General features: G+C 50.4%; 1 protein-coding gene across 2 annotated transcripts in view; it reads right to left on the reverse strand.

Annotated features, from left to right (window-relative positions):
• Positions 1–18,488, reverse strand: part of SHD (Src homology 2 domain containing transforming protein D) — a gene marked incomplete at its 3' end in the record, with an annotated part of 32,944 nt that extends 14,456 nt beyond the window's left edge. Inside the window, exons 1-4 of one of the 2 annotated variants that reach the window (XM_083484000.1) lie at positions 17,853–18,451; positions 15,729–16,234; positions 4,027–4,156; positions 1,456–1,683 (exon numbers count right to left, since the gene is read on the reverse strand). In XM_083484000.1, coding sequence (XP_083340126.1) covers positions 1,456–1,683; positions 4,027–4,156; positions 15,729–16,076 — 706 coding nt within the window. In that variant the 5' untranslated portion in view covers positions 16,077–16,234; positions 17,853–18,451. Of the gene's footprint in view, positions 1–1,455; positions 1,684–4,026; positions 4,157–15,728; positions 16,235–17,852 lie in introns of both variants that reach the window. The other variant, XM_083483999.1, reaches the window with a different exon arrangement.
• Between the last annotated feature and the right edge of the window lie 4,834 nt (positions 18,489–23,322).

A 23,322-nucleotide genomic window follows, 5' to 3' on the forward strand; every position in this document is an offset into this window, starting at 1 on the left:
CAACAACAAATTGTCGCTGTTTTTGTGTTGAATATATGCTATATGGTCATTGATGGACCTGATAGGTATCTCAAGCCCTTTGCGCACGTTGCCCTGCAACCAGTCCATGCAGAATGTGGGCACCCTATAGATAGAAAGGAGCAAAGCAGGGATATTTGAGGGAGCAGGCGGGGCCCATGACTTACATCATAAGAACCTACACAACACAAAACACTGTTGCTGCATGTAGGTTTTCTTTTATTTGTTTTTTATCTTATATTTTGGAAATGTACATCCAGTTTTTTCCCTTTAAATTTTTTGGGGGGCCCAAGAGAGCGGGGCGCTAAGCTAGAGCTTGTTTAGCGTGTATGTAAATCCAGCGCTGCTTCCACCCCTCTGGCTCCCCTTCTCTTAGGGAAACCTGCTGGAGGTGGATTGGGTCTGCTCAGCACTACTCTTGAGTCAGGCTCTCCAGGGACAGACCCAGAATTACAAAAGCCACCCTGGCTTCTGATCTGATCCCAGGCTGTCCCTGCTTCCTGCTGCTGTTTGGGGAGGAGGATGAGCCAGTGCTTATCCCAAGTGACGGGGGGGGGACTGTGAGGGAGCATCCTGTTGCCTCTCCACCCCCCCCCCATGGGTGCGTGACCAGCTTCCGCCTTTGGGCAGCTCGTAGGGGCTGCTGGAGAGTGGTGAGGAGGAGTAAAGGGGGAGCAGAACGGAATGCGAGGAACCTTGGTTTTTTAATAATACAGTAGTACCTCTGAATGCTTTGACCAAACTGGGGGAGGCAGTGGGAGACAGGAGGGCCTGGCGTGCTCTGGTCCAGGGGGTCACGAAGAGGCGGACACGACTAAACGACTCAACAACACCACCACCACCTCTGGATGCAAAAGGGATCCGTTCCAGAGCCCCGTTCTCATCATGAGCAGAATGCAACCTGTGTCTACGCGTGTGTGGGCCACGATTCATCACGTCTGCGCATGACATCATTCTGAGCCGCACCTGCGCATGCGGCAAAACCCAGAGGTGACCTGTTCTGTTACTTCTGGGTCACTGCGGGAGGCAACCTGAAAAGATTTAACCTGAAGCGACTTTAACCCGAGGTATGACTTTAATAGTAATTTTATTATTTGTACCCCGTCCATCTGACTGGGTTGCCCCAGCCACTCTGAGCACCTCCGACATATATAAAACCATAATAAAGCGCCTAATCTTGCCTCTTTCTAAAATGTATTTATTGGGGTGCGTTTTTCTTTTTGTAAATCTATAAAGAATAAAAATAAAATCGGGACGAAGCACCGCCTTGGGACGGCGGAGGGTGTGTGCGCACTGTGTCCCGTTGGTGAAATGGCTCTCGCCATTCTTCTGGTAGGAAATGCTCTGCGGAGGAGGGAGACGAAAAATGGGGGGGTCAAGGAGGGCTAGTTGGGGGGGGGATGCCCCTATTTCCACAGTTGGAGGGTGTGCTCTCACCTGCGAAGGCCCGCGAGATGTGGTTCTTCTTCCACTCCCATGGCTGGTCATACTCGTCGGCCGGCCTCTCGTCATCCTGGGGCAGCCGGCTCTCTCGGGGCTTGCTGGGGGGCCTGCCCTCCGGGTCAGACTCTGGCTCCTTCTCCTCATAGGGGGTGTCGTACAGCTGCAGCCCAATCCGGGATTTCTTCACCCTTTGCTCATCCCGGTCGCTTTTCCGCTGGAAATCTGGAAACCGAGACACTCAGGATTCAACGAGAATGGAAACAGCCACAATAAAATGGCAGTCAGTCAAGTCCTGCTCAGAGCAGATCCGTTGAGATGCATGGTTGAACATGGCTAATGTGGGTCCATTCACTTCAGTGGGATTACTCTGAGTAGAACTTCGCTGCCTACAACCCAATAATAGCAAGACTGGGCAAAAGATTCCTGCATTGCTTCAGGGGGTTGGACTAGATGATCCTCATGGTCCCTTCCAAATCTACAATTCTATATTTCCAACTGCATCATGCTCAGAGTAGACCCACTGAAATGAATGCACATGACCAACATGGGTCCATTGATTTTTGGTCAATCTTATCTTATCTTATTTATCTAAGAGGCAACAGGCCTTAGTGAGCGGGAAGAATCAGTGGCAGAGAGCAGTCCAGAATCCGAGGCAGAAGCTGAAGCAGGAGAGGCCAGGAGGCAGAGATGAGTCCGGCTGCTGAAGAAGCCAGGGGGTCTTCTGCTGTATCCAGCTCCCCTCCCCCCTCATCTCCCAGAGCATGAAGACATATGAAGAGGGCAGAACAATGAGAGACAAGATGACGGAGCCTTAGGCTGCTGGGGAAGGAGGAAACTTAAAGAGTGGTAGGGAGATGGGGGCAGCATGTCCTTGCTTCATTGGGGCAAGACCTACTGGGACTGAACTTAGGGTTGCCATATTTCAAAAAGTAAAAACCAGGGCACCCCAAAAGTTGTTGAGGGTTTTTTGTTTTTGTTTTTACAAAAACACACAAAAAAACCATGGTTTTTTAAATCTCAGTAAAGTCTGGACATATGGCAGCCCTACTGAACTGTTTTGTTTCTTTGAATGAAGAGTTAACTGTTGTTTTATTGCTGACCCGGGCCTGCCTCCGGCTCCTGACACTAGGGCTGGCAGGTCAGGAGCAGCCTGGAAGCTAACGCGAGACCTAAGGGCGGCCTGGGGGGTGTAATGGGGCAGTCCCTGGTGACGCTTCCTCTGCCCTTCTTCTGCCCTGGAGACAGAGGTTAATTGGGAGAGGGGAGGGCAGACACCCCCCACCCCACACACTTTCCCCAGAAAGTCTAATTCGGAGCCTTTCCCAGACCCTGAGATTCCACGTGAGGCAGGACCCACACCAGGTAAGTGCACACTCTCATAACCTTCTTGTCAGGAGCAGGCCAGCAGTAAATCACACTGTGCAAGCTGGAGCTAACTCTGCGCAGGAGTGCAGCAGCTAATCCCCAGCAGGATCTGCGCAGGAGTGTCAGCAGCTAATCCCCAGCAGGTCTTGCCCCCATGAAGCAGTTGCAGAGACTGACAGCCCCCATTTCCCTGCAGCTGCTTAAGTCCCCCCCCCCTCTCCAGGGCTTTCCCCAAGCTATTGAAAGTGGCCCCTGCATGCAGCCTGCCACTGCTCCCCCCTGTTTATGTCTCTCCCGGTTCTGGGAGTCGGTGGGGAGAGGAGCTTGTCCCAGCAGAATGGAGACTGTGCACCAGCCAGACTCACCTCTGCTACTTGGCCTCTCTCTGCCAAAGACTCTCTCTGCTGCCTGAGCCCTGTTACCTCTTCAGTTCCTGACACTTCCTGGGGTTTTCTCCCTCTGACCACGTAGTGAGACCATTGATCCCCTGCTGGGTGAGGCTCACTGACCTCCCGGAAAAGCAAAAAAATGACCTTTCCCTGTTAGGCAAAGATCAAAATATGATCGGGATTATTGCCAGACCATCCCCCGACCCAAACTAGTTCGTTAAAAAAATCTCCAAACTCGGTTCCATGAGTGACTCTGGGTCATCTCTGCGGTAGCTTATCTTAAAGTTTTAAGTGTCTATACACTTATCACATTTATAAATTTCAAATTTATTGTTGTACATTGTTTTAAATGTTTGCTTTCCTTCTGGGATTGTTCCCCCAAGTGTGTTTTATAAACTGGTCTCCGACCGTAATAAATTTATCTATCTATCTATCTATCTATCTATCTATCTATCTATCTATCATCTATCTATCTATCTATCTATCTATCTATCTATCTATCCTCTTCCTCTGCACTCCCTCCCACCACAAAGCCCTTGAGATGGAGGGGAAGGGGGAGGACGGAGGACGGCAGGTGCCCCAGATAGTCTGCAGCCGGGCTGAAGCTTGCAAGCTCCTCACACGACCACCATGCACATCACCATCATCTTAAAGGTGCTCTTGTCCACCTGGAAATTAAACCCTCCCTCTGCAAACCTGGAGACATCAGGTCAGCCCTGAAGCTCTGGCAACCCTGGGAATGACTCCCAGTGGTTCCAATGGGGCTTCCTTCCGGGAAAGGGGGCCCAGCACTGAAGCTTAAATGACTCACCAACAACCACCTTCTGAGCATCGTAAGGTTCCATGTAGCCGTTGTTCTCAGACTCGGCCTCCTCCTCCTCCTCTTCTTTAGGCTCCCGGTGGGCGTCAAAGGGATCTGAGTATTCACTCTCTCCAGGGGCCTACGGAGAAGGAAACACGGATGGCACAAACCACCTGCTTTCTTAGACCAAAGGTTCCCAACCTTTCTTTCGTCAAGCAACCTCCTCACCAAAAAAAAAGTTTGCAAATGTTTTTGAAATGCTGCTGACGTGGGAGGTGGCATAGGAGGCCACTTCACAGGCACTGGCCAATCAGGGCAATCCCCTCTTCAACCCAAGGGGCAACTTCTGGTGCGAGGGAAGGTCCAGGTGCAAAACGTGGGAGGAGGAACAAATGTAAACCTTGCTTTTGTACCATAGGCTGGTTTCTACACACACCTCAAGCTTGTTTTCCGCAGCTCCGGAGGGCCGGTCTCAAACCAACAGATTCAAATCACAAGAAAGGAATTTCTGACTAAACACCAGGAAGAGCCATTTGTCAGTGGAACGGATCCCTCTCTCACGGTGGATGATCCTTCACTGGAGGCTTTTAAGCGACGGGTGGGCAGGGATTCCTGCATTCCAGGGGGTTGGACTAGATGACCCTCAGGCCCCTTCCAACTCTACACCTCTATAAGTGTAAGTTTATAAAATTAGGCATGGCATGGGAAAAGTGGATAAATAAACGTTTCTATTTATTATTTACTGAATTTATATAGTGCCCTCTACCCCCAGGTCTCAGGGCGGTTTTGTGTCTCTCATAACACGAGAACTCCTGGACATCCAACAAAGCTGAAGGAAGGAAGATTCAGGACAGACAACAGGAAGGACTTCTTCACGCAGCACCGTTAATCTATGGAACTCACTCCCACAGGAGACAGCGGTGGCCATGATCTTCGGTGCCTTTGAAAAAGAACTGGATAAATTCATGGCAGACAGGGCCGTCGCCAAGTGCTCTTGCACCCGGGTCCTGCTTGCGGGCTCCCCAAAGCCATCTAGTCGGCCACTGCAAGGACAGGATCCTGGGCTAGATGGGCTCTTCCTGTGTTGGTGGCGAGTGGTTTGCCCTACAGCCACGCTTGTGGCAAACATGGCATTGGGCAGGATCTCCTCACAGTTACTGGGGACAGTGGCGGTTGTGCTCAGCTCCCGCTTGCGCATTGGTCACTGTGTGAACGGAATGCTGCCACCCAATGGGCCTGATCCAGCACGGCTCTTCTCATGTCCTTGAGTGCAGCCAGTTTGGCTTTATAGATGAATAATTTCTCCCCTGCTGGGATGAGCAGTTTTTGCAGATTCCAGCAACAGGGTTGCTCCTTCTCCTTCTCCTTCCCCCTGGGGGGCTCCCCCCTCCCCCTCCTGCAACGATGATGCACTCTTCTCCTTTTGTCCTAATTGCTGTTGTCCCCACCACTGCATTAGATGCGCTCAAACAGCCCGCAGAGAGGTAATGTTTTGAGAAGCAGCAGGGAAGCAAATGAGACAGGCGTATGGAAATAAGCTCTCAGCCTCTCCTCAAAGCAATTACCCTGTTCCTACCCTTTCGTGCGTGCCAATTGAGTGGCGCAGAAAGGTGCTCGACTGACGGGAGAATGGTGGGGAGGGGAGAAGGGAAACATCCCCTCCATGCACGCCACAGAGCATGATGTGCAATGTTTGGACTGCGAAATGACAGGGGTTATCCTTTGCCACTCGCTTCTCCCTGTGAGAGCCCCGGAGCAAACACAGGAACATTAGATCTGCCTGATACTGAGTCAGACCATTGGTCCGTCTTGCTCAGTCTCGTCTACGCTCACCGGCAGCGACTCTCCAGGGCTTCAGGCAGGGACATTCCCCGTTTGGAGATGGGGGGTGATGCATGGGGGTTGATGGGGGGGAATGTGTGCAAAACACATGCTGTGCCACTGAGCTTTGGCATCTCCCAAAGCGATATTCAAGGGGCAAGACACGTTTGGCAGGCAGGCAGGCAAGGTGTTCAAAGATTTGGTCCCGCACTGACCTTAAGGAGATTTGCCAGGAATCGTCATCATCTGATGATTGTTAAATGATTTAGTCATTGTTTAGGTCACCATGGCATAAATAAAACAATATTCTGAAGGAGACCTTTAGTTCTAGACAATGCACACCCGAGTCACAACAGACAGCATCTGGGAAGAGGGCTTCCACCCCACGGGAGTGGGGAAGTGTGATGTGTGCCTTCTAAAAGATCCTAAGAATAGCGTTTCCATTTCAGAAGCATACCAGAATCTGAGATTTCAGGGCCCAAACCCGAGTCTGGTGATGTCACATGGGGAACGAATGCACACCCATAATGCTCTCTTCCTTTTGAGCCCAGCCCAGGTATTTTTTCTTCCTCTGCGTGCCCTCCAACCACTAAGCCTTGGAGACGGAGGTTAATTGGGAGAGGAGAGGAGCAGGGAGGGGGAGGGGACGCCCCCGAGGGTCTATGAAATAAGCTGCAGCATCATGCACAGTCTTCTTGATACCTTTTAAAAAAGCATTCTCATCCACCTGGAAATTCAGGCCCTGCACCTGCCACTTGGAGTGGGCCTGTCAACCCGGAGACTTCTGTCCATCCCTGGAGGTCTAGTAACCCTACCTAGGGAGATAAGAGGAGCCTGTCTAGGGCAGAACCTCATGTCTGCCAGTGGCCTTTGAGAAACTCATAAGCAAAGCAGGAGTGTCAAGTAAGGACACAGAAAGACAAGAGCCTGCTGGGTCAGGGCAATGCCCATCTGGTCCAGCTGCCTGTTCTCACAGGGGCCAGCCAGGTGCCTCCTGCAGGACCGAAGCGTGAGAACAACACTCTCCCCTCCTGCAGTTTCCAGCCACACAGATTCAGAAGCGTTGCTGCTTCTGACTGCCGAGGAAGAGCTCAGTCATTATGGCCAGTAGCTGCTGGTCCCCTTCTCCCACCCCCAGCCCCTCCCACTCATGGTCTCCATCCACTGGTCTTCAGAGATGTATGTGGCCTCTGACACTAGAGGGAAGAAGAAGAAGAAGAAGAAGAGGAGTTTGGATTTGATATCCCGCTTTATCACTACATGAAGGAGTCTCAAAGCGGCTCACAACCTCCTTTCCCTTCCTCCCCCACAACAAACACTCTGTGAGGTGAGTGGGGCTGAGAGACTTCAGAGAAGTGTGACTGGCCCAAGGTCACCCAGCAGCTGCATGTGGAGGAGCAGAGATGCAAACCCGGTTCCCCAGATTACGAGACTACCGCTCTTAACCACTACACCACACTGGTAAAAAGGTGAAAGACTCCTGGACAGTTAAGTCCAGTCAAAGGCGACTATGGGGTTGCGGCGCTCATCTCGCTTCAGGGCAAGGGAGCTGCCATTTGTCCACAGACAGCTTTCTGGGTCATGTGGCCAGCATGACCAAACCGCGTCTGGCGCACGGAAGACCGTGACGAGTGCCAGAGAGCATGGAAACACCGTTTACCTTCCCACCATAGTGGTACCTATTTATCTCCTTGCACTGGCGTGCTTTTAAACTGCTATGTTGGCAGGAGCTGGGGCAGAGCAAGGAGAGCTCACCCCATCGCAGGGATTCGAACCGCCCACCTTCCGATCAGCAAGCCCATGAGCCTCAGTGGTTTAGACCACAGCGTCATCCGCGTCCTGGCACTAGAGGTACTACATGTCCATCACTAGCTTTCTCCTCCAAGAATTTGTCTTAAGCCCCTTTCAAAGCCATCCAGGCTGGTGGCCATAGATCTTGCGGAAGAGAATTCTACCGTCTGTCTGTGTCTGTGCCCTGAAACTTCACTGCATGACCCCACTGGGTGCTAGTAGGATAGGAAAGAGAGAGTAATGCCTCTTTATTCACCTTCATGATGCCCTGAATGATTTCACCTGCCTCTTTCTGCCCCTCCTTCCTCACCTCTTTTCCAAACCGAAAAGGCCCCAGTGTTGCCCCCTCTTCTCACTGGGGAGTCACTCCCCCCCCCAATCATTCTGGCCGCCCTTTTCTGAACCTTTTCCAGCTCTGCAATCTCTTTTTTGAGGAGCAAATGCCAGAACTGAAGACACAGCATTCCAAATGCAGCAGCGCCACAGATTTGTATTAAGGGAATTACGATATTGGCAGTTTTATTTTCGATCCCTTTCCTAAGGAGCGAGGCATCTGACATCCCTGGATTTGTAAGGACTTAACCTTCCTGTCTCTGCTGTAGATTTTGTTCCCTCCTTTCCCCCAAAATGTATTGGGCTCTTTTATTTTCTTTTTCTTACTGTCCACATTTCATCTTATATAATGTTTGCTTTTGGGGCTGCCGGATTATGTGAACTGCCTTTGTGTTAAAATTATTTACAAATAGAAAAAACAATAAAAAGAAGTTTTAGAAAACAAACACTGCTGCCACGTTCATTGGAGTGCCTTTTAAAAACTGATCAATAGATTTTGAACCAGTTAAATTAATCAGCTAAACGCTGCAGTCCTAATTTCCTTGCTACGCCACAGCTTCTAAAATAGGAGCTGCCATTTCCATAGGGAGAAGAGTAGATTACAGCCCAAAGGTGCTAGATTGATTTTCTTCCTCAGAGGACTGGAAAAGTGAGGTCTTGTGGCACTTACCCAACTTCCTGTCTCTGGGGGGGAGAAACAGGTTCCGCAGGCTTTTGTGTTGTTTCCCAAAACCTGCACAACCTGTTTCCCCCAAAGAATACTGGAACTGTGGTTTGTCAAGGGTGCTGGGAACCGTAGCTCTCGGAGGGGTAAACTACAGTTCCCAGGATCCACAGGTGGTGTGGATGCAGACCAGGTATGGAGACTCTCCAGATGTTGGCGGACTGAGCCCCAATTCCCATCAGCCCCAACACACCTGGAAGGAAGAAGTCTGACATCTGGAAGGCCACAGGTTTCTCCATCCCTGCTCTAGAGCAGTGTTGGCGAGATGCACTAGTGTGCCGCGAGATGTTGCCTGGTGTGCCGCGGGAAAAATTAAAAAATTCGAAAGTTTTTTTTTTTAAAGTCAAATTTTCGATTGGGGCGCCGTCACTAGATGACCCCTGGGGTTCCCTCCCTCCCTCCCGCTCTGCGCCTCCCTCCTCCTCCTCCTCCTCTGGGGAGGCCCTTCCTGGCTCTCGGCCAAGGCTTGGCGGCTGCCACTCACTCGCTCGCTCGCCCACCCGTCCCTCCATCCCTGCACCCGGCCTCTCCCCCTCCGTCCCCGGCGCGGGGGCTGCCGGGATCCGTAGTTCCCTCGCCCTTGGGCTCCGCGCCCGCGCGGGGTGCGCAAACTATGTTTCCCAGTGTGGCCTGGCGGGCCGGGCGCTTTGTTTGAAGCGCTCTTCTCCCGGCCATGGAATGAGTGCAGCGGCGGTGGCCGGGCGGGCAGGGGCTCTTCCGCGCAGACCCCGCGCAGCCTGCCTGCGCCCCCGCGGAGATCGGGCGGCAGGATGCAGCCCGGGGATCCCCGCGGAGGCGGAGCGGCGGAGGCGGAGGCTGCCCCCCAGGTAGGGCTGCGTCGGGGGGGGGGTTATTTTTGCAATGCTGCATCCGCGCCGGAGGGGACGCATCGGACCGCGGGGAGACCCCTTGGCGGGCGTGCAAGGCAATGCATGCGTGCAGGCGTTGCATGGAGTGCAGTGCAATGCAATGGCAACGCGGAGCCCTGCATGCATGCATGCAACTTCCACTGGCGCTCCGGACTTGGCAGGTGAGGGGGGTCCCCAGTGGGTGGCAGAGAGAGCCGGGAGGGCGAAGGGGAGCCGGGGGGAGCAGCGCTGCTCCCCGAGCCGAGCCCGGGGGGAAACTTCGGCGTCGTTGCGCCGGGTGTTGGAAGCGGAGGCTGGCGGGGGCCCCTCAACTGCAAAACCTGGTCGCCTCTCATATATTTCTCGCCTCTCATATATTTCGTGCATTGCATTCATCGCCCGCTTTCTCCTCCAAGGAGCTCCCGGGGGCGCGCGTGGTTCTCCCCGTGTTATCCTCGCAACAACAGCCCTGCAAGGTGGGTCAGGCGAGTGGCCCAAGGGAGCACCCAGGGATTGTCCTGGCCAGGTGGGGTGATTTGAACCCTGCTCTCTGCCCGGTCTTCGTCCTCATTTAGCCCCCACATGTGCATGACTGTGCATGACTGAGGTTTTCCCCCCTCGTCTTGGCTATGGTGTGAGTCTGTGCTGTTAATTAATGGGGTTCTGCCTTCGGAGAAGATGAGCCAGCCCTCAAGGAGGTGATTATGTAATTTGCTAGCAATTCATGTCCCTCCCGGCGTGACGCTGCGCGCTGACGTCACGGGGCTGTAATGGTGGTGTGCCTCGAGATTTTTTTCATGAAACAAGTGTGTCTTTGCCCAAAAAAGGTTGGGAAACACTGCTCTAGAGTAAGAATTTGCAGAATACTCCATGCCTCTTTAGAAAAGGTGAAAGGCTGCGTGGGCAGAGAAGGCCTTGCAAACTCACGCCTCTCTCTTTTGAACCATGTTGCAGATTTTCTTTCCTCAGTGACCCCTCGAATCACCAGGTCAGGAGCATCCAGGACCCTGAGATTTCAGGGCCAAAACCTGGGACTCTGGGGAGACTGCTGGTGGCGTCATGGGAGAAGGTCCACACACACTTTGCAAGCCTCTCCTCCTCTGGAGCCCAGCCCAGTTCTTTTCCTGTGCTCACTCCCACTACTAAGCTCCAGAGACGGAGGCTCATTAGGACTCCTCCTACCCCCATGAGAGAGTTTCCCCCACGAGAGAGCTTTCCAAACTTTTCATGTTGGTGACACACTTTTGAGATGTGCATCATTTCACGACACAGTAATTCAGTTTTACTAGCAACCTGGAGGTTAAACCAACCCCTTTCTAGCCCCAGGAGGAGTGCAGGGAGCGTTTGTGCAACACACCTAACACACTGCAGCCAACACACTAAGGTGTTGTGACACACAGTTTGGAAAGCTCAGGTCTATGCAATAATTTGCAGCCAGTTCCTATTGGGCTGAAGCTTGCAAACTGCACATACATCCTTCTTGATGATGATAACAATGATAATCTCACCCATGTGGAGATTCAGACCACCACCACCACTATCTGGAGGGGGCCGGGCAAAACTGGAGCCTCCAGGTCAGTCCTGAAGGTCTAGCTGCCCCTCTCCCCACCCCAGCTCACGATGTGCTTGCCTGCCTTTGCTAACAATAATGGGTTCAATGCCATTTATATGCATTATCACCAACGAAGGAACTGTTGTGAGTGAAGGGCCCAAGGCCCCCACTGACATTTTAATTAAAAGTGGGGGGCAGGGCCAGTAATGTTCCTTGCAAGTTAAGAAGGCTGGTGTTTGAGAAGGTGATCAAAGAGGGCGCTAATCCTGGCCCAACTGCAGTGGCTGCCAATTAGTTTCCGGGCCCAATTTGAAGTGCTGATTTGAATCTCAAGGACCACCTCCCCTGATATGAACTGACCCTGCCATCATCCTCTGAGGCCCTTTTCCATGTGCCTCCTCCACAAATTGTCTGGAGAGAACAGGGCCTTTTCCACAATGGCTCCCCATTTGTGGAATGATCTCCCCAAGGAGGTTCGCCTTTGGCTGATTGACAACAGGTGCCCTTTTGAATGTGATGTGGAAGGGGGAATTATTGGTTTGTTTTGGTTCATATTTTCCTTATATACTTTGTGTTTTTCATTTTGTAATTTTATGTTGTGGACCACCCTGAGACCTGCAGGTACAGTGGACACTCGGGCTGAGAACGTAATCCGTGTGGGAGGCACGTTTGCAACCCGCAGCGCCGCGTCTGCGCACCCAAGGGTCGTGATTCAGCGCTTCTGTGCATAGCGCGATTTAGTACTTCTGTGCATGCGTGAGCACCAAAACCTGGAAGTAACCTGTCCTGGTACTTCCAGGTTCAGCGCGGTGCGCAACCCGAAAACGCACAACCTTTAGTGTCTGTAACCCGAGGTATGACTGTATAGGACTGTATACACATTTTAAAATAACGATAATAATTTGCTTGTGTGCTTCCTCCTCATGGAATCATAGACATATAGAACTGGAAAATGCCCTGAGAGTCCTCTACTCCAACCCCCACAAGGCAGGAATGTCAACGGAAGCATCCATGACCGATGGCCACCCAACCGCTGCCTGAAAACCTCCAACAAAAGAGAGTCCACCACCTCCGAAGGCTGTCTGTTCCACTGTCAGGCGGCTGCCACCATCAGGAAGTCCTTCTGAATGGTGGCTCTGAATCTCCTGTCCTGTCCTTTGAATCTCTTAGTTCGGGCCCCAGCCTCTGGAGCAGCAGAAAATAAGCTTGCTCCATCTTCCTGTAACAGCCCTTTAGATGGGTCTACTCTGAGTCAAATTTAATTAGCTGCAGCCAGTGAGGCTAATGAGGAGACAAAGTCCACAGGGGAAAGGTACAAAGAGGAGCCTGTGATCTTCTTCCTAGGGTGCAAAGTTATTTGTCAAACACCTGCCTCTGCCTATCTGAGAGATATAAAGAGGGGTGAAGGAAATCCCTCCAGGGCAATTAACACCTCCTGTGAATCACTGCTGTTCAAAAAGAGAAAGGAAGAAAAAACCCACAGCAGCTTTGCTTTAATTGCCACAACTTTGCTTTAATTGTCTGTTTTCCCTGCCTCACACATTGCCATGCACACAGCTCTCCTGGGATTACTGGACGGGGCCAAGAGCATCGCCTCAGACTTCACCAGGAAAAAGGGCACTTGGTTGCATTTCTGGCAAGGAAGCTCATTGCATGCCTGCAGCAGAGTTCTGGAAGGATCTCACACAGAGCCCGCTGGGAGGAGTGGCCAGAGAGCTAGCCAGGCTGGGAGAGACCTGGGTTCAAATCCCCTAACTTGGTCATATGGCCGACTTTGGGCCACAGTCACGTCTCCCAGTCTAGGGTTGTTATGCGGATAGGAAGAGAGCCATTCCCACCATCTTAAGCTCCTTGGAGGGAGGAGAGAGGGACACAAATCTGACAAATAATCAACAAAATAAATAATATATATGGATCTGAATGACTGATATGATAAAATCTGGCATATAGCCTTGCTGAGGGAACTCTCTCACCAGCCGCATGTGACAAGGGGGAAACAGAAAGAGACCATTTGTGGCCTTTCAGTCTCCATTCATTCATTCATTTATGAGAAAAGGCAAGTAAGAGGGGGCTTGATAGAGGTTTAGCCATGGGGAAGAGAAAACTGAGAGGTGACATGCGAGCCATCTTCAAGTATCTGAACATGGGTCAGCAAACTAAGGCCGGGGGGCAAGATCTAGCCCAATTGCCTTCTGGATCTGGCCCGCAGACGGTCCGGGAATTGACATGGATCTGATTCTGATCAGTCGGGCTGTGCCATTCACCCACCCCGTGGTGGCGCCTCTTCCCTCCCTCCTCCTGGCTTCTCCCTGCCCTGCCTAGAGGAGGAAGGGGGCTGGGCTTTGTTGGTGCCAGCCCCTCTCCAGAGCCCTTGTGCAAGCCACTCATCATCCCTCCTCTGCCACCATCCCTGCTGCTCGCAAGACACAGGAGCCATGGCTGGCTGAGCGCCCCTCTCCAGCCGCCACCATTTAAAGCAGCCCCTCTCAGGAGCCCCTTCGCATGCCGCTCACTGTCCCTCGTTCATTCTCCCCCCCCAAAAAATATAGTCTGGCCCCCCACAAGGTTTGAGGGACAGTGGACCGGCCCCCTGCTGAAAAAATTTGCCAACCCCTGGCATAGAAGATGGAGCAATTTTTCTTGGGGGGGGGGAGGGTGCAAACCCATGGATTCAAATGACAAAGAAAGAGGCATCATCTGGCAGCAGTAGTGTTTTTGGCTGCACTTGACCCACAGTTAGGAAGGAAATGGCATATTCCCTCCTGCTGAATCATTAGCAGAGCAAAGATATCTTTCCTATTCCAAAAAGCAAAAACCAAAAAGGAAAATGGCCCACCTATTTCTAGATAATGGCAGGATTTTTTAATCACACACTTATGCCTCAGCCTTCAATCAGCTGCAAACCTACAGAACTTTTTATGGCTTCAAAGCCAAAAGGGATGCTAGGAATTGTAGCTTCCTGTGAAGGCCAAGAGCTTGCAGAGAACGCTTGAAGCAATGGCAGAAACCAGCTTCCTATGCTCCTGTTTGAATCAACCCTGGGTCTAAAGCCATGAGGACTAGGATCTTACTTTCAGGGGAAGGGCCATCACTCAGCGGCACACTTTGCATGCAAAAGGTTCCAGACTGGCAGAAAGTGGTCTCTTCAAGGTTCACATTTGCATTTGCTATAAACCGCAGGTCAGCACCGCACCTGGCAGAAGCAAGATTTGAACCCAGCTCCTCCTGATTTGCAGCTGCGATGCTACACCACCTTTTCAGTCCAAGCTTTCCTTGAGGACTAGAATCATAAACAAGTCACCAGCATAACTGCTCATCCTAAGATTGGCTGCCTCAGCTCTTGATGACCGGAGCATCTGCGTTGTTGACCTGCACGTCTAAATAACTTGCCGCAAATCAAATTTCACAGACGTAACTTTTTCACATCTCCTAAAATACCTTTTTTGTTGTTTAAAAAATAAGTTGACTTGTACATGTATACAGGGATCCATCATTAATTTGCCCTGGGTCACCACTGCATATTTTATTGTCCAGTAGATTTTTACTGATGCTTTGCACACAGACAATCCAAGGATCCTGGAAACTATAGTTTAGCAGTGTTTGAAATTAGCCAGGCGCCAGGCGCATTTTGCACCTGGTTTTCAACCACTTCTGACCAAGTGAAGATGGTGCCTGACCCCCTCCCCCATCTGGGGATCCCTGGATCGGGACTGTTTTCACACACTAGAACCCCATCCTGTAGAATTCTATCCATTATATTTTATTTGCACAATCGGAATGAATTTCAGGAACCAAATGCTTTTTCTGTGCAGCCTGAGCAGGAGCAGGGAACAAAGTTAGAGTGAATTGTTGTCACTTGTCTTCGCTCCCCCCCCCCCCCGCCCAGCTCAGAGGTGTGAAGCATATTCCTGCGTTATGAATGGTCCGTGTCACCATTAAGAAAAAGAGGTTGGAATAGGCCAATAGATATGTGAACTAGATAAAGTGAGTTTTCTTCTCAAAGCTCTTATCCTAGCTCAAGGTTGTCATCTGCACTAGCCAGATGTTTAACTGAGAATCAATCACAGTCAGTCCATCATTTGAAAAATAAGATTTTAGAGTTGTCTTGCCCCCAAATGGCAACTAGATGTTCAATTTCCTTACTGAAACCTAGCTTATGTATCTGAGTTTTTTTACACTGGTTAAGGGTGCTGGGAATTGTAGCTTGGGGTAAACTACAGTTCCCAGGTTTTTATTGGGGGTTTTTATGGGTTTTTTTTATTGACCACCACCTTGGGGAACTGCAAGGAAGGCGGTATAGAAATGCTTCAATACATGAAAGAGTTAAGTGCCAATCATCAAATGCCTGGGAACCAAGTAAGATTACTTGTCTGTGTTTAAATGAATGCTTCAAAGCCACCCTTTGAATTGGAAAAGTTAACTTTGTGGATTTCAGTCCACCCTTTGGCATTCCCATAAACACACCATTTCTTACACCAAATCAGTTCCGTAGTTATGAGGACTAGAAACTTGGTATTTTGCGGGGTGGGGGAGGGGAGGGAGAGAGACTTGCAAAAATTAGGATGTGCAAGATTGCATTTAAGAACCATACTGCAAAACGGCGCAGATCTTGGGGGTGGGGGGTTGCTTGTATTTCACGTACCTGATCTGGCTGGGTCGTCCCATCCTCAGCCGCCAAGAGGGCTTTGCTCCTGTTCAGGTCAGAAGCTTCCACTTTGATGAGCCTGTGCTTGGGGGAGCCATACTTCCCTTCCAAACTGATTCCTGCAGCAGCAGCAGCGGCGGCGGCGGCAGCACCCCCTTTGTTTGGGGACCCTTCTGAGTCCGGATCCGGCTTCCCGTTGCCATCTTCGTAGGGATCCTCAAAATCCAAGCTCTTCTGAGCTCGGTAGGCTTTCAAGATCTCACTTTCGGTGTAATCTGGTTTGGGGGGCTGTGGGGGAGACCTCCTGCTCCCAAAACTCAAGTAATCCTTAAACCACTTGGCCATTTGTCCCCCTTGCCCAACGACAAAGCCGCTGATCCCTCTTGGCAGAAGACGCCAAGCCTGGAAGGGGAAAGGAGTCTCAAACGGCACCCAGCTAATCCTTCATGGGTCAACGCGACTCATAATCCAAATCAGGAGTCGTCCGCCTTGTCTGCACCTGCCTTTAAGAGACGGGAGAGGAAAAGAGCAGCAGTTCTGGTGTTATTACAATCTGAAATATGCCCAGTTGAAGAAGACATTCTGGCTTTCTGTAATCCTGTGTTCTCTGTAATCCAAGCGTGTCTGATGGGGTTGTGAGGGCGGGGAGGGGGGGGACTGAAAGCAACCTCAACCCACATGCCATCAGCTCAGGGAGGAATTACTCCTGTCCTGGGGGGAAATAAGATATCTGGAGCAGAACTGAGGCTAGTGGCTTAAGAGGCTGACCTACAAATCAGGAGACTGTGTGTTCATTGCAGATTTGGGCAGGTCATTATCTCACCACCTCCCCAACTCCTAAATATGACCCACCTCACTGGGTTGTTGTGGGGATATGACTGACATAAATCACTCTGGACAACCGGGGGGGGGGGGTGTGCTCCAAAATGTGGCCCAGGTGCCAGACCTCATCTCTGCCCAGGTCTGGCCTGCCTTAAGCAAACTTGGAAATATGAGGACCACCAGACTTGGCTGTATGTTGTTGTAAGGGTCACCAAAATAAATACACAGAACCTGATGCAAGCAAATCACTCTGAACTAGAAGTTTTGCGATCCACTATCCGTTTCAAGTCAAGGTTTCTTGCACAGGAAAATGATTCTGATGGATCTCGCCTCTGGGCTTTTAGGTATCAGTGCCCAAATGGAGGCAGAGAAGACACACTAAATGGTTATTTAGTAGGGAAATTAATCACTAGGCACCCCCTTCCCCCCCTCCCCAGAGACCCACATTCTCAAGCTGTGCAAAATATAAAGTTACATCTCTATGCTGCCTGTCTCAGCCAAAGTTTTTTTCCCCTCTCCTCAAAAATGTCCAAAGAATGAGTTTTATATTTGGGGAAGGGGCTTTGAAGGGGAGGGGGGAGCATTGAGATGCATTCAATTCTAACTGAAAATACTGTATATCAGATCAGCCACATCACACACACACAAACCGGCCTTCCAAACACCACAGTTCTTACTGGACACACCAGAAGAGAAACTCCAGTGAGCTCACTGGGGCTTACTCCTGAGTAAGCATGCAAGAGAACCAGGCTGGCAGCAAGCGTCCTAGAACGAGGGCGGCTTACTTCAGAGTAGACCTGTTAGATTGAGGAACCCCCCAATAAGAAGAGCACCTCCATAGACAGTCTCGTTTGGGTCAAAAGGTAGCTCCCTCCCCCAAAGAGTTTTAGGATTATAGCCAAGGAAATTTTACTCAGAGTAGACCCACTGAAAGTAATGGGCCTAAATTAGGCACGTGCCTTAATTTCAATGGGGAGACTCTGAGCAGGACCTTATTTACGAGGCAGAATTCTAGACGCGTCTACTCGGAGGTAAGCCCAGTTGAACTCAGGGCTTTTACTCCCAAGTAAACTGTAGCCTTAATCAAAATTCCTTTTTTTATTAAAAAAAGCCCTAAAATGGGTTTAGCACCCTAGGAGTCTAGGATACTAAGGTCGTTCTGACCTACTCAGAATCAAGTCCCACTGATTTCAATGGGGTTACTCCCAAGTAAGGATCTGTCGGATTGTAGCCTTAATTTTTAAGTATTTACTTTGTTCAGAATGAATGGGGGGAAAGAGAGAGAAATAAGACATTTACCAGTTTCTTTTGATCCGAGGGGAAATTCAGCCAAAGGTGATTTTCGGGGGTGAAAACATATTTATAATTCGAAAATGAAAACAAACGCCGCACCATTTAAGAACTCGTCCAAAACCCCATCCAGGATGAGCCGGTCCTATTCCTGCGGTCCAGGCACCTCCTTCAAGTCCATTCACACAAAGTTGAGGAGTTATTCTTATTATTTTAAAAATAAATTTGTAGAGGAGATCAAAACGACCGTCTTCTTTCCCCTTCTTTGTCCGTACCGGCCCTCCTAGTTTTACACACCCCCCCAAAAAAATGCAAACCAAAACCTTCCTTCCCTGATTTATGTCCCCTGCTAGCAATATTCTTTGGGGGCGAAGATAACACAGAGGGAGAAAATGAAGACGGATCCAATCAGCTCCTAACCGGACAGACCCTCCTGCAAATCCAAAGCCACATTGTCCCACCACTCTGCGGAGAGGCAGGCGAAGGCACACGCCATCCCATAATTTTGCTAGTCTGTGGCTGGTGGCGCTTCCATTGATCTGTTGCAAAGAGAGCCCAAAACAAAACACACAAAGCGAGAGCGAGCGAGCAGGGATCTTTCTTTGGAAGGGAAGAAGAAAAGATGGGGAGGAAGGAGGGGGGAAGAAAAAGAAATTAAAAAATGCTCCTCAGCCAACCAAACCCCTTGCAGGCTCCCCGCTCCCCACCCCTTTCTCCGAGGGAGAGCTGCAAAAGCTGGTCTGGAGAAGGAGAAACTTTCAGCTGAGCCAGCTGCTCCGGGCTGCAATATTTCGAGGTGCCTTTTTCTAAAGGGGGGGGGAGCCTTACTCCGCTGGGGATTATCCAGATGTGAGGGGGGGTCCTCGGCTGGGGATTATGCAGAGATGCTCCGCATCACCCTCATCCAGCCACCCTAAAATAACAACAAGCAAAGACACAGACTGCATTTACCTTTTTCTTAGTAAACCTTCCTGGTGTGTGTGTGTGTGTGTGTGTGTGTGTGTGTAGATATGATGATGATGAAGAAGAAGAAAACACACACAAAAACTTCTTTTTCACTTTTTGGGTCTTGCTGCTTTGCGTTTATATTGGAAAATATCGCTAAAAATGAAAGATCTGGGGATGATTCAGAGATATTTCCCGCTTGTTTGTGTGTAAATATACTGTTGTTGTTGTTATTATTATTAATCGAACACACACACAAGCCCAGTCAAAGCTACCGGATGTAAACAGCAGCAGCTCAGATCTCAAAGCAGCAGAGAAAAAAGGAATGAAGGGAAAAGAAGAAAAGGAGGAATCTTTTCTCTTTCCTCCCATTTTTCTCTCTTTCTTGGGAAATTGCAAGCTTCAAAGGGGGGGGGGTAACAGGTTGCTGGTATTTTTTTGGTGGGTTTTTTTTTTGGAGAAAACGATTTGGAAAGGGAGAGGGAGGAGAAGGAGGAGAAGGGGAAAGAAAGGGGGGAAACTGGGGAGGGCGATTGCTCTCTCTGCAGCGGAGGAGAGGAGCATCTTTTGCACGACGCGACATAGCAGCGCTTAACTCAAAGGAGTTTTATTTTTCCTTAGCCCCCCTTGCATATTTTCATTGAAGCCTGGGTTGCGGGGGGAGGAGGAGAGTGAAGGTTGAAGAGTCCTTCAGCTTCGGTGGGTTTAGCGGGGGGGGGGGAGAAGCCATCATCCAGCCGCCCCCCCTCCGGTTCCTTTGCAGTTATTTTTTATTTCGAGGGTGGGTGGGTGGAAATTAGCTTTTTTAAAAAAAACACGTAATGAACATTTGCTTTGGGGGGCCCCCCTGTATTTCTGTCTTCCGGCTCCTAGTCTCAACATGGCTTGCAAAAAATAGAAAAGTCGGTGGGGGGGTCAAACTCGCAAGGAGAACAAAGGGTAAAACGTGTGAGTGGGGCAATGAAAACTTGTGCGTAAAATGTGCCTGGCTATTTCATTGGCATCCCTTTTCAGAGAGAGGGATCGAGGCCTCTGTGTGTAAGAGAGAGAGAGAGAGAGAGAGAGAGAGAAGGAGGGAAAAGGGAAAAGAGAATCTTTGTGTTTCTCCCTCCTGTGTGAGAGAGAAATGTGTGCGTGGAAGAGTTTGCTGAGAGAGGGAGTCTTTCTGTCTGTGATGGGGCCAGAGGGGCAGAGGGAGATTCCCATATACCTGCAGGACCCTATTCAGAAGGGGCAGAAGAGGGGCAAATAACATTTTGGCATCTTACCCTAGTCCATTTCACCAGAATAAAACTTTCCCCCTTTTTATTCTACAAGGTGAGGAGACTGAAGGGGGAAATGTTTCAGCCCCTTCTCTGCCCTACAATTAATTTTGCAGGGTGGGGGGGGGGAGAGAAAGAGACCTGCCTCTCTCCCACCAAGAAGCATCAGTTTATGGAGCAGCCATTTCCAAATTGGGGGGTGGGTGGGTTTGAAACTGGTGAAAATGATGGAAGGGGGGGAGCCAATGGAGATTAAGCAGATTTTTGAAGGGTAAGGAAGACCGCACACTCCTTCATTAAGTAGCTGGGTTTTTGTGGTTCTGTGTAAAATAAGTAAAATAAGAAATTCTTTTGATGTACTGGAGTTCTTTTTGTGCACACAACAACCCCCAAAATATTCGAAGAAGTTGTTGTTGACAGAGAAGATCCACCTCTGTTTTGGAGTCAATGAATCTGGGTTTGTATATGAAATTTCCAAAAGAAAGAAAGGGAGCCTTCATCCTAGAAGAGATGGGGAGAGAGACTAGATTAAGGCATCACAACTGTGTGTGCGACACACACATAGCTATGATGCCTCAATCCATTCTCACAACCCGCCCCCACTATCCCTTTAAATAACAAAGGAGAAACATCATATTTCCCAGTAATCTGACCCAACCATTTCTGGCTCTTGAATGTCACCCGCCTGTTCCTCTTAAGGACGGTGGGCGAAATTGATTGGGAAAGAGGAGGGGGAGGGGAGCTGGTATTGATCGGACTGCGAGGCCCATTCAACAACCTCCCCCCCCCCCACTTTCCCCTTAACACTAAACCCCCAGAGAACGGCTCTCCTCTTCCCCTCCCCACTTTGCCTTTAACCATACAGTACTTAATGGGCATTTTGTAGTTTCGATTTCACTCCCCCCACTCCCTTGGGGCAGCTGGGGGGGCTGATATTGACCATCAGATGGGAAAGAGGGGTGTGTGTGTGTGTGTGTGTGTGACTGCACTGACAGAGGGGAGAGGGGGGAGTCAGAGCTGAGAGATCTTCCAGCCTCATCTTTTGGAGGGGACCCACACCACATACACACACACAGCCTGCCTCTGCCTCTGGTTAGACAGGGGACATTTTGCTCCAAGGTTCTCAGCCTTGTAGTTTTTACAACCTTGCTAGGATTTAGAGATAGGTAGATGGATAGACAGGTGAGAGAGAGAGATGAGCAGATAGATAAGTAGAAAGACAGATAGAACAGAAAATAGATAGATTATAGATAGATACAGATAGATAGCTTAGATAGATAGATAGATAGATAGATAGATAGACAGACAGACAGATAGATAGATATAGAAGAGTGAGAAATGGATTGGAGAGAGAGAGAGAGAGAGAGATGGTTCATTGTCCAAAAAAAGCAGAGATACAGGGAAATAAAACAGAGGGACACCAGCAGGCAAATGGAGATGGAGAGAGGTGTGTCGGATTGTTTGTTTCAGGCAAGAATGGGTGTGGGTGTGTGTGAATGGAATTAAAAAGTCTGCACCAAGGATCCAGATACCTTCACTGGCTGTGTATGTGAGAGAGAAATCATCAGAAGATAATAATTCCAAGGTAGCCCAGGGCCTTTCGCCTTGGGAGGGAGACACATGCCCCCCTGGCTGCTTCCTTCTTGGCTGTGCTCTTGCCTCCACAGCTGGAGGGGGGCTCTTGCCCTGGGGTCCTCTTAGAGGGTTTCCCAGTGGGGCATTTCAGTGGCACTGAGAAAGGCAGATGCTAGACTGGATGAGGCCCCTTTGGCCTGATCCTGGGGATGCCAGGACTGAACCAGGGACCTTTTGCTCCACCGCTGAGCTACAGCCCTGACCTGCTGTGGTCCTTCTCTGTTTCGGACCCCGAACCTGCCTCTGGCCCACAAAGACTGACAGTCTCCACCCTCCTGGTCCCCAACAGACCAAGGCTTGGTAGTCTCTCGGCACCACACCATTGAAGTCAAGTAAATGTTGCTGGACTACAACTCCCATCATCCCTACCCGTTGGCCATGCTTGTTGGAGCAAAGGCAAGTTGGAGTCCCCATCCCTGATGTACAGAGATGCTTACAGACCTGTCTCCATTATGGCCAGGCCTACCGCTGGGTAGGGCAGGAGGGGGGAACCTTTGGCCCCCAACAATCTTTGTTGTTCAGCTACAAACAACAGCTGCCATCATCCCTGGCCAGGGGTTGGCAACCTAAGGCCCGGGGGCCAGATCTGGCCCAATCGCCTTCTCAATCTGGCCCACCGACAGTCCAGGAATCAGCGTGTTTTTACATGAGTAGAATGTGTCCTTTTATTTAAAATGCATCTCTGGGTTATTTGTGGGGCATAGGAATTTGTTCACACACACCCCCAATATAGTCTGGCCCCCCACAATGACTGAGGGACAGTGGACCGGCCCCCCGCTGAAAAAGTTTGCTGACCCCTGTCCCTGGCCATTGGCCATGCTTGCTGAGGCTGATGGGAATTGGAGTCCAGTAACAAACGGAGGGCCAAAGATTCCCAGTACCTGATTTAAGAACTTAATGTATGTGGTTGGTTCAGGTTTGTTGGTTTGTTTGTTTTTAAAAGATTAAAATTTCTCTCTGGGCTGCAGCTGCATGGCCTGGACGTGGCTGGTGGGAAGATGGTCAGAAAAGTCACCTGTGTCGGCATCTGTCTCTCGAGAGACCATGCAGTGCGTCTCTGCGGTTGAAGTCAAACCGCTGTGCTAGCAGCACCCAAGTGCCCTCCCAGGGATGCAAGCCTGGGCAGTGCGCATGGAGGTCATGGGTCACCCAGCCTCCCTGATGGGGTCCAAAGGAAAACACCACCCAACCGCCTTAGGGACCTGTTAGGGTTGACTCCTGAGCCTTTTCCTCTCCCGAAGATGTTCCACAAGGCAGCGGAGGTTTAGGACCAGAGTTTTCCTTCTCTGAGATGGGCTCGCTTCCCAGGTGGATGAGCCCCGTCCGCCCTCTCTGGGCAGGCAAGTGAAACTGATTGTGCCAGAAATTACTTGTGAAGCTGCTTCAGTCAATTCCACAACTCTCTTCATTGAACTGCATGGGGAAGATTTCATACAGAATTAGAAAAATGTACAGAACGTTGGGGTGGTCCTTTGCATGGGCAACAATGAGGCGAAATGGAGTGAGTTGTGTGTGGAGCAGCATTGTGGGCCGTGGCACGTGCTTCAGGTGCCCAACTTGGCCCAGGCTCCAATGGAGCCATCATCACAAACCAGGGCACCTCTGGCTCCTGATGCCCAGAAGAAAACAGAGGAAGC

Source organism: Podarcis liolepis, assembly GCF_965112155.1.
Source record: "Podarcis liolepis genome assembly, chromosome: 18".
NCBI lineage: Eukaryota > Metazoa > Chordata > Lepidosauria > Squamata > Lacertidae > Podarcis > Podarcis liolepis.